Raw genomic sequence first — 9,807 nt, 5'->3', positions numbered from 1 at the left:
TCAGCATCCAGCTAAGAACTAAAGAACACTGAAAATCCAGTCAGAGGGAAGAAATATTCATTCTCTCCATCTTAAAAGACATTAGAATAAAGGCTGTGAACAAGTCTCAATACAGCTTCTTTCTCTCGCTGATTTTGTAAAGAAAATATAAAAATAACAATCCATTTTAAATTTGCAGCTTTATTTGACAGTGACTGAAAAGTTTTGGTAATACATATTTTTAATACAAAATTGATATAATGAAAAATAAACTTCAGAGGTTCCCTAGAGCAGATTGTAAGCTGTAAACTCATGATCAAATGTACTATATAGAAAAAGGTAACTTTATTCAAAGTCTTGTTTACAGACCAGCACCGAGTGATCCTGAAAATGTAGTTTTAATCCATGTGCCAAGCAAGCCCAAAGCCCACCCACAACCTGGCTTCCTAAGAAAGCGAAGTCTCATTGTAGGTGCTCTTCCTCATTGTATTTTGAATTTAGAGGAGCAGTTGTGACTAACTGTTCACAGGAAACTGATCAAGATTTCCAACAATATCTTCAGTGAGTAAAGATCAACTTTTACATACCTGGTATTTTGAAGTTCTTTTAAGGAGTCATGAACAAGATATGTGGATGAAACTCTGTAAACTGCAATTTCCAAAGAACTCAGAAGTCCATAAAATAACCAAACCAACCAAATCGAACCAATAATCCCAAGCCCTGTAACAGTTCCTTTTAAACTATTTTGCTTTAGCAGGTCAATTTCACAGATCTTGGGATCACTAGTTATTTTTATTCCTGTACCTGCAGTACCTCAAAATCCCATCATACAAAGTAGCAGCATTAACAGGACTCAGAGGAAGAAGAAGGAAAAACCAAAATAAATCTATGCAGTCCTGCATTCTTTCACCATTCTTACCACATGCTCAGTAGAAAGTAAAGCTCTTCCTCAAACTCATCCTTCTTTACTTTTACCTTTGTTTGTACTGCAGTTTCTCAACTAGAAAATCTATTTTGAAAACAAACTTTCTCATTATACATACAGTTCCTCAAACATCCCATTTTGGGGGCAACTGTACAATGTGGCTTCATGCCACCTCTTTAGGCACAGGAAAGATACTGCTTGTCAGATATTGAGGCTGTAGAGAGCTGCCAGACAGGAGCAAAATATTACTACTCCAACTGTGAAAATAACTGCAACTGTAATTCTTACACTCTCGGCATCCCACAAAGCAAAATGGTTCTGTATCACGCAGTTTCACGCAATTACATGACGCTCTGTAGAAGAGGGCATGGCTGTTTTCTGCTAGGTTTGCTTCTTACTGTATGATTCCTGGGCTCACAATCTGACTTGGTTTATTGTGGCCATTCATGTAGGTGTGCTAGGAACAGCCTCAGTGTGAAAGGATGCTAATCCAGTAAAACCAGAAAATCTGCAGTTTTAAGTCTTCCCTAGAAATTGAAATTTTCACTAGAAATTCCACTTGTTTTTCTGTGCTTTCTGCCTTTTTCTTTCATCTCTGACACATTCCCCAACCCTCCTTTATTGCCATTCTCCACCCTGTGATACCAATGTAAACAAATCCCAGTGACAGAATAATCAAGTTTTGACAGTGAAAAAGAAAAAAAGCACCATACCATTAAGACTTTGTTCCTTTAGTGAAGTTACAGCAGCGTTTAAACACCAAAGCCTCACTCATATTATTGCTTAAAACCTCACTCCCAGGTCCTCTGTATTAACATACTCTGCAATGCTTTGGATCCCGATATTAAAACAAAAGAGATACTGAACATACGCAATCACAAGATCACGGGTAGTAGTTTCTGTGAATTTCTAGCTACATAAATTGGTGTGCAGCAGACCTACTTTGTGCCTGGTGACATTTACAATACAAATCTACTTCTGTGAGGCTGAAGAGTCATTCACTATTCACTGGCACTGAACATTTTTGCCATAGCCACCTCTTCCAGCATCATAGTCTTGCCGATATTCATCTCGGACCTTACAAAGGAGGGAAAAAGGGAATTCCAGTAAAGACAAATTAAAACAATGTCTCAGAAACTATTACAACATCAGAATAGTCAAAATGAGTTCACAACAAATAAGTGGCCACAAGGAGCTGACTGACAAAAGAGAAGGCAAAGCACATAACACAGAAGGCCAGAACACAGCGTAAACTAACTTCCTTTTTAACAATGCCCAGGGGGACTCTTTAATTACAACAACCCAAGGGAGGATGACCAGCCTCATGCTTCAGGAGTAAAAGCATCTGCTACCTGCTCAACTTCAGGTAAGCTAGGTGCTGTCCTCTGTGTTCCTGACAGCCTTACATTTTCTGGGCTTATTTTAAGTGTTGTCTCCCCAAGCAGCCACAAAGTTTCTGAAAGTACTTTCAATTAAATACATGAAAAAGTTATTTATTCTTGGTACATAACATCATCATTGAGATGATGTCTTAAACAATGACTTTGAAGTTACTATTTTTTAAGTTGTTCCAAGTGTGTTCATTCAAAACCCAGTAATTTGGCAATGTCAAATTAAAATCTAGACTGTACAACAACTTACCTGGCCCCCTGATCTTCCACGACCATACTGTCTACCCTCCTTAAATCCGGCATCCCAGTCTGTCCTTATGATTCTGTCATCAAGTCTGGTTCCATTGATGTATCGCATTGCATTTTCAGCATCTCCTCTTGCATAATACCTTAGGAATAAGTTAATGAAAAAAAAAAAGGGGGGGGGGGGGGGGCTTCTATTTTCAACACAGGGAAAATCAACATTGAATGGGCCACAAAACCAAGTATTTGCTTGCATCAGGTTCTTGCTTGGTTAGCTTTAAAAGCAACTGCTTTTATGAAGCTATACAAGCTAAGAAAACTGCTAGTGAAACAGCATGTGCAGGAGCTCAACAATACAAAAAATGCACATATTGGATGAAGTTCTTCAACCACACTCACCTGTAAAAGCACAAAGCTCTATTAGCAAAGCAAGAATGCAAAGCACCACGCATTGTTTGCATGGCAAAGAGCATGCTCCGTTGACATGGCAATCTTTCACCATTTTGGTGACTTTGCTGGAACAAAGTAACAGAATGATCTTTAAAGAGACTTGCACGTAACAAAGCCAACACATTACAGGGATGCCACATACCAACAGAAACTATGGGTGAGACTGTATGAAATAAGACCTCTTTAGTTGGGCACTGAGAATATGCTTTTACTACAGAGGCCAACTATCTAACAAGTGTCCGGCTGAAAGCATCAGAGTGAAAGCAACCCAATAACCCCCACTCGACGTGCAGGGTTGTTACAACCGCAGAATCATCCAGGTTGGAAAAAACCTTTAAAACAATAAATAACCTCGCGCTGCCCCCTCTCGCCCAGAACTCCCTCGCACGCTTTGGCAACCGAGTAGCTTTACCCTCGGTTCGTGCCCCCGTGACCCGGAGTCCGCATTTCTGCTCGCCCGCCCCCGCCTCCAGCCGCAGCACCAACCGGGCCGGCCCCACCAGCGGCGGCGGGGCCGGGCCCTTAGAAGGATACTCCACGAAGCAGAAACCGCAGGGAGTTTTCTTCACTTTGTCCAGCCCCATGATGACCTTCTTGATGTCACCGCTCTTACCGAAGAGCTCATGGATCTGCTCCTCCGTGGTGTAGAAGGAGAGGTTCCCCACGTACAGCGTGCAGCTCTTCCTCAGCAGCCGCTCCTGGTCATACCGCGTCCCCTGAGCCGCAACGACAGCGTTACCCGACGACAACCGGGCCCGGCCCAGGCGTTCCGCGCTGCCCCCACCCCCCGCGGCGGCAGCAGCAGCGGCGGCGGCGGGGTCCCGCTCACCCGGAAGTGCTGGTCCCGGTACTGGCTGAGGTCAACGTAAGAGTCGCTGCGCAAGACGCTGAGCGTGTCCGCGGAACACATGTCGCTGCCGCCCCTCAACACCGGCCCTGCAGGCGCCGCCGACGGCCGCTAAGCGCGCAGCCAATAGCGAGGCGGGCCACGACCCTCGCGAGAGCAGGCGGGGCGCGGCGAGGCGCAGGTGTCGGCTCTCGCGAGAGGGGCGGTGTCTGGCGGGGCCGGGATGGTGCTGCGGCGGGTGCTGCTGGCGCTGCTGAGCAGCCCGCGGGTGGTGGAGCGGCTCTCCGAGTCCCGGCCCGTCCGCGCCGCCGCCCGCCTCACGGCCGCCGCTATCACCCGCGGGCAGCTCAGCGCCCGCCAGGCGGCGCGGAGCCTGACCCCTTGCTTGCTGCGCCTGCGCGACGCCGTGCTCGCGGAGCTGAAGGGCAGCGCGCGGGGCTGGCCTTGGCCCCCGAGGCGCGGGTCGGGGCAGGGCGGCCGCCCCGGAGCTGCACCCTGAGCGCTGTCGAGCTGAGGGGAGCTACGGAGCAGCAGCCGGCACAGGACCCTTCCACGAGGAGAAAGAAACCGCCGGGCGCTGGAGGAGGAGCGCGGCGGAGCCGGCAGCGGGCGGGCCCCGGCGCCTGGGTGACGGGCTTCCGGCGGCGGCAGGGCCTCCCCCAGCCTTTCCGGGACCGGTCGGCTCACGGGTGCGCTGCGGCAGCCGCGGAGGACCCGGCGTGACCCCGGCCTGCGAGCTGCGGCTGCTGCTCCACACACCGCGCGTCGCCAGGAGACGTCCCCGCGTCTGAGCGTGAGAACGGGAAGCGCGGCGCTCACCGGTGCCATGGGCTCTCATTGCAGAATCGGCGTGCGCCCTCCGTAGTACTCGGTAACGGGCAGAAGGGAGACTCGCATTAAACATCGTCCAGAATACTGTCGGGATTGTCACTTTCAGTGCTCGATAAGAAACTCGAAATAAACCCGTATTTCTCACAGGAGTTCCTTTAACAGTTTCTGTCTACACATCAGAAATACTCTACATTTCATATAGCTTTGATACAAAGAGGTCTGAGTGTCGATGGTGATGGATAGGACAATCGCCCATTTTACAGGTAGGTAAAAGAGATCAGTAGTTACAGCACACCTCAAGTCTGTGGTAGCAAGAAGGGTTTATAGGGAGTAAATGGCCAACAGAGCCATCCTAAATACAAATATGGAAAAGAATAGATTCAGAGTATTTGATGCACCGGGCTGGTTTACTTGAGTTGCTGTATCAACATCTACAAGACTAAAGTAATTAACATTCTTTTGTTGCACGTTTCAATATTTAATCCACCTGACTAAAAACTGAGGGGTGATTTCCATTATTTGTATCATCCTGGGTGGAAAGAATCTTGTGAATCATCTGAGATAGTTTCCAGCACTGCTGGTAAAATTAAACTTCCCACCAGCAAAGACTTAGGTGTGCACAGATGGAAAGCCTGCATATAGTCAGTGAGACAAAACCGGTGTATTTTCAGGCTGAGTTAGTATTTGTAGTCCAGATTCTCCTCCTGGCTGCGTCACAGTGCAGTGATGGAGAAGTCAATGTGCTGTGGGAGGTGCTCCATCACATCCCTGAACAGTTTCAAGATCTACCCCACTGAGATGGCCAGAGGTCATAAGTCTTATAATATAAATTTTAAAAACTTAAGCTGTTAAAGAAACCTGAAAACAGTAAGGAGGAAATGGAGTACCAGCTGTGGCACATGCTGTCATCCCAGTGTACAAGAACAAAAAGGAAATTAACATGAAAAATACATTTGGTGTCACAATGTTTTCACAACTACTTTCACTACTTCAGGAGTCACCAGTACAAAGATACATTCACCCCTGTTACCCCACACCCTCAGAAACATGCACCTTTAATTTACAGGCCTGCCAATAATGAGGGATGAAGGATGTGGGATGAATATGTAGGGGAGACAACACGAAATGCTTTACAAGAGAGAGAGAGAGAGAGTTACCTTCCTTAACATAGAGGTATGTGTCGTTTGGAAGATAAAGGTAAATCCTTCAACAGGATTTTTCCTTGCTTCCCTTTAGAGCATGAAGTCAATCTGTATTACTATTGTCTGTTGAAAAACTGGCTCATAAGCCCTTATATAAAGCTGTGTGGATGAAGAACTGCAACAAGCATTACTACCTTTGTGAGCAGAGAGAATTCCAGTGTAAGATTCGTTCACAGAGAGAGGCTTGACCTACAAAGTACGTGCCAAATTACTATTTCCCTCTGTGTTAGGATGTTTCTGATCCAGAAGTTCACACAGGCAAACCTGAACATCGTTAGGAGTACTATACTATTAAACATACACATTGTTCCCAGCTGAAGCTCAGTTATTTGTATCACACTTCCAAATCAGACTGCTCTCCATCAGAGAGCCAGGAAGTCATCTGTCATTCTCAGAAGCTGATTTAATGGGGAGCAGTTTCTAAAGGGGAGGGGGGGCATAGGGGTTGTGGTGCCTCCCTTGGATGCTCACATGCTCCCCTGCAGCAGAACTGGGGGATCTCTAGCCAGTTAGGAGATCCATCTTGTCAAATGCATACAAAGGATCAAATCCTTCCGAGTGGCCTGTTTTCTGTCTGTGCAGCTCCTTGAACCAGCTCACTGCAGGGCCTGCCCTGCACTGTTGACAGTGTTGGAGCTGCGATGGAGTAAGGAAAGCTGCAGGATGTGCAGCAGGAGCACGCATGGGGAGGACTACCCTGCCTGCAGTAGCTAAACAACAGATGGGCTTAATCCATCAGAATGCAGCACTCTCAAGCTGCTCCTTGCAGTACATGTGTAGCATATCTACAAGAATGGAAGTGCAGCAAGAAACATTAAACAGGCAAAGCTTGGATTTTAGGATTTAGCAGAAGTACTTAGGCTGAAGCACCTTCCATGTTCTAAATCAGATTCTGTCAGATCAGTGCTGGGGATTTTTCAAGACAGAACCACCCAAGCCCATATTAGAGTGCTGGTGCTTACACTGTCGCTGCAGCCTGATCTGATGACTGAGTGGGGACTCTTTAAGAGCCTAAAAATAAAACCGTTGTGAGACAGACTGGCTTTTCTTTAGTCCTGTGACCCCTGGCAGCTAAGTTAATACCTGCTATCAGTAAAAAACACACAGTTCATAAACCTTCTGTCAGATGATGAGAACTTTCAAGAATCTCACATGGAAAGTGCTAGCTTGAATCACAGTTTTGGTGGTTTTCTGATGTCATTCCCTCCTGTCAGGAAAATGACATAAGTTCACGTGAAATACCACAGAGGCTGAATAACTCAAATTTTTAGCAGGTTCTATCAAGAACTGGCTCTACTGGTAAGGGTAAGGGCATGTATAAAGAGACCTGGGGGGGGGGGGCTCGCAATGCCACTACTCATGCTGAAAGTGGGTCTGTAAAGAGGAAGGTCTCACAGCACCTTTGGGGAGCACCCAAGTGAAGTCACAGACTAAAACCTTGTTTTCCTGAAATCTAAAGGCTCTGCTGATTTCTGCCTAGCTGAAGGATGTATAGTCCTAACTGACTTCTCCAACTTCTGCTTAATAGAAACGGTATGTGTGGTGGGTCTTCCATTGATAAGTGTGGAAATATCAAAGTCTCGTTCAGGAATGAGACACCACATTTTGTAATTGTGGCTCTGATTGTACCAGGGATTACAACAAAAACATGACAGTCATTGCAGGTAAAATCATTTGCTCGCTGCTGCACTATCTGGCAGAGGGTTTCTTCTTCAGACCCAGCCATATCAATGACTTCTATATGTGTGTCTCTCTTCTTGATATTAAGCAGAGATCGAGGAGGCATGTAGGTGTGAGCAAAAAGTAGAGTGTAGTGCCTTGAATGGGTTGAGGACTCTGGAGAATGCACGAGTTGCTCCAAGTGAAACAAACATGGTATCAGTCCTCCCTGGTGTAAGCACCCAAACAGCAAAGCCCCGAGCATGTTGAAAATAACAATGACGTATTTCCACTTCATAGCTCTGTTCTGTGACGTGCTGAACAGGACTAACGGCAAGATGAGAGGAATAAGAAACCGAGGTTCTTGGTGACTGAATAGAGAGAGAAATGCCAGAGGAACAAAATAAAACAGCAGTAATGTTGGCTTGCCCTTGGAATGCACTAAGTGCCCAGACGACCCATGGTAACATGATTTGACCCGTATTAACTGACAAATATATTGCTTTAACATTTTACAACCAGCACCAATGGCCAGAACATGCAAGATCCCAAAGAGCATCATTCCGTTGACTGTAAAATGTGTAACTCGTGGGTGACTTCCATGCAGTGCAAGATTATGAGGATTAAGATTGTAACTGAGAAAATTGAAAGGGGTTACTATAATTTTCTCATTTAATTGACCTATTACATCAAATAGACTGTTATTCTTAATGTTGTAGAGGTTGTCTAAGCCCACGGCGGTGAAATAGAAGGTGTCAGCTGTTATGAAAACAACAGCAGTAAAACATGCACATAGGACAAGCTTCAAGAAGTGGTTTATGACAGTTTTAATGCTCCTTTGAGAGTCAACAATGAAACCTGCCCAGTAAAGCAGGGGCATTAGAGCAAATGCCAAAAATGTTGGCCTGTTGAAAAACCCAGCAGTTGTTACAATACCTATGAGAGGGCTGTGTGTAGGCTCCGCTAAGCTGCTGTTAGGCTTTCTTGAGGAAACCAGTACCATCAGAAGAGCAAAGAGAAGTCCTTCAAGTGTGTTGGTAAAGGTTCTTGTATAAAATACCAGAGTGACATATGATCCAGCAAGAAGCACCAGTGCTTTCCACCGATCTGCTTCCCAGGAAGGAGCTAATCGATAAACACTATAGTCAAGTATGAAAGAAAAGATTGTAAAGAGAAGGCGAGGTGATACAAGAAGGGTGTAGCTGTTGATGCAACTTGAACATACGTCCAGCTGCTGCAAAGACTTGATCACCCAGTAGGTAATGCCAGAAGTCATTAGCGGGAAAACAACTGTCCTGCAAGGAGAGCTGGAAAGGAACTCCCAAGGGTAATAGACTTGTAGGTTTAAAATATCCCCTATAAAGGAAGAAAAAATAAAAATACATAGATACATAATATATTTTATTTAGTAATTCAGCATTACGGATACAACTCAGTATGAGAGACATCATGATGCAGAGCAGGCCCTGAACTTCTGAGACGGGAGTCAACCTTGAAACGTTTAGGAGGGTACAACTGTTTTTTACAGTTTTTCAAGAACAGAAGGTAAGCCCCGTTTGGGTGGAAGGGTTCCGGGCGCCGCTTGCCTTGGGCAGCGCACGGCAGAAGCAGCACCCCCAGACGGCAAGCCCGCCGCTGCCCTGCCGCAGGAGCCGCGCTGTAGCGGCGGCGGGCGGTTTGCCGCAGAGGAAGGGCCGCGTCCCAGCGCCGGTAAGAGCCGGCTACGCGCCCGTGTATGCCGCTGTTCGGCGGAGCCCCCGCTGTGGGGTTGCCGGGGGCCACGCACCCCCACCCGGGGGCCGTCGCCACCCCGAGCCACGGCCGACCGGAGCGGGCGGAACCGTCCCTGCCGCCGCCGCCCGCTGAGGGGCCGCGGCCCAGCGCCCCGCCCCAGCCCCGCCCGCCGCCTTACCTGCCATCACCTCGGGCGACTGGAAGAACTCGTCGGGGTGCAGGTAGCCGGCCTGCGGCAGCAGGCACCAGCCCGCCCGCAGCGCGGCCAGGAGCGCCCACAGCTCCCTGGCCCCCATGCCGGGCTGCGGGGACACAGAGACTGAGCCGCCGCCGCCAGGGGGCGCGCGGGCGCTCTAGCCGAGGCGCAGCAGCGGACACCCCGCGCATGCGCAGCACCCTTCGCCCCGCAGGTGCGGCGGCGGTACAGTGCACGCTGGACACCAACCGGAGCAGAAGCGGCCGAAAACGTGAGAGGGGAAACGGCAGCAGTCACATCTGGGCGAGAATCTGGCAGTAACCGGGGTCTGGGGCTGCGGCACAGCCCCG

General features: G+C 48.0%; 3 protein-coding genes across 3 annotated transcripts; 1 reads left to right on the top strand and 2 right to left on the bottom strand.

The window, feature by feature from the left end:
- Window positions 1-948: 948 nt before the first annotated feature.
- On the bottom strand, window positions 949-3,941 carry NCBP2 (nuclear cap binding protein subunit 2). Its single transcript, XM_057421700.1, has 4 exons — window positions 3,818-3,941; window positions 3,523-3,704; window positions 2,546-2,684; window positions 949-1,981 (listed from the first exon to the last, which is right to left on the bottom strand). Exons 1-4 carry the CDS (start codon window positions 3,896-3,898, stop codon window positions 1,910-1,912), a joined length of 474 nt encoding a protein of 157 aa, XP_057277683.1. The 5' UTR covers window positions 3,899-3,941; the 3' UTR covers window positions 949-1,909.
- A 65-nt stretch (window positions 3,942-4,006) lies between these two features.
- Window positions 4,007-4,815, top strand: NCBP2AS2 (NCBP2 antisense 2 (head to head)). Its single transcript, XM_057421772.1, has one exon. It carries the CDS (start codon window positions 4,059-4,061, stop codon window positions 4,332-4,334), a length of 276 nt encoding a protein of 91 aa, XP_057277755.1. The 5' UTR covers window positions 4,007-4,058; the 3' UTR covers window positions 4,335-4,815.
- Window positions 4,816-7,047: 2,232 nt separating this feature from the next.
- PIGZ (phosphatidylinositol glycan anchor biosynthesis class Z) lies at window positions 7,048-9,608 on the bottom strand. Its single transcript, XM_057421771.1, has 2 exons — window positions 9,440-9,608; window positions 7,048-8,883 (listed from the first exon to the last, which is right to left on the bottom strand). Exons 1-2 carry the CDS (start codon window positions 9,555-9,557, stop codon window positions 7,322-7,324), a joined length of 1,680 nt encoding a protein of 559 aa, XP_057277754.1. The 5' UTR covers window positions 9,558-9,608; the 3' UTR covers window positions 7,048-7,321.
- Between the last annotated feature and the right edge of the window lie 199 nt (window positions 9,609-9,807).

This window comes from Pezoporus wallicus, unplaced genomic scaffold (assembly GCF_028554395.1).
Source record: "Pezoporus wallicus isolate ANWC-B61680 ecotype Strahan unplaced genomic scaffold, APGP_CSIRO_Pwel_v1 scaffold_7402, whole genome shotgun sequence".
NCBI lineage: Eukaryota > Metazoa > Chordata > Aves > Psittaciformes > Psittacidae > Pezoporus > Pezoporus wallicus.
The sequence above is the reverse complement of the archived record's forward strand: the minus strand, read 5'-3'. Positions and strand labels throughout refer to the sequence as shown.

What these genes read in the sequence shown, in the direction of transcription:
- NCBP2 (XM_057421700.1), bottom strand. Translation starts at nt 3,898, where the DNA reads ATGTGTTCCGCGGACACGCTCAGCGTCTTGCGCAGCGACTCTTACGTT. An exon ending in TGCGGTTTCTGCTTCGTGGA is followed by an intron (nt 2,685 to 3,522) that starts GTATCCTTCTAA and finishes CTTATTCCTAAG; the next exon opens with GTATTATGCAAGAGGAGATG. An exon ending in GTGGAAGATCAGGGGGCCAG is followed by an intron (nt 1,982 to 2,545) that starts GTAAGTTGTTGT and finishes CTCCTTTGTAAG; the next exon opens with GTCCGAGATGAATATCGGCA.
- NCBP2AS2 (XM_057421772.1), top strand. Translation starts at nt 4,059, where the DNA reads ATGGTGCTGCGGCGGGTGCTGCTGGCGCTGCTGAGCAGCCCGCGGGTG.
- PIGZ (XM_057421771.1), bottom strand. Translation starts at nt 9,557, where the DNA reads ATGGGGGCCAGGGAGCTGTGGGCGCTCCTGGCCGCGCTGCGGGCGGGC. An exon ending in GTCGCCCGAGGTGATGGCAG is followed by an intron (nt 8,884 to 9,439) that starts GTAAGGCGGCGG and finishes CTTCCTTTATAG; the next exon opens with GGGATATTTTAAACCTACAA.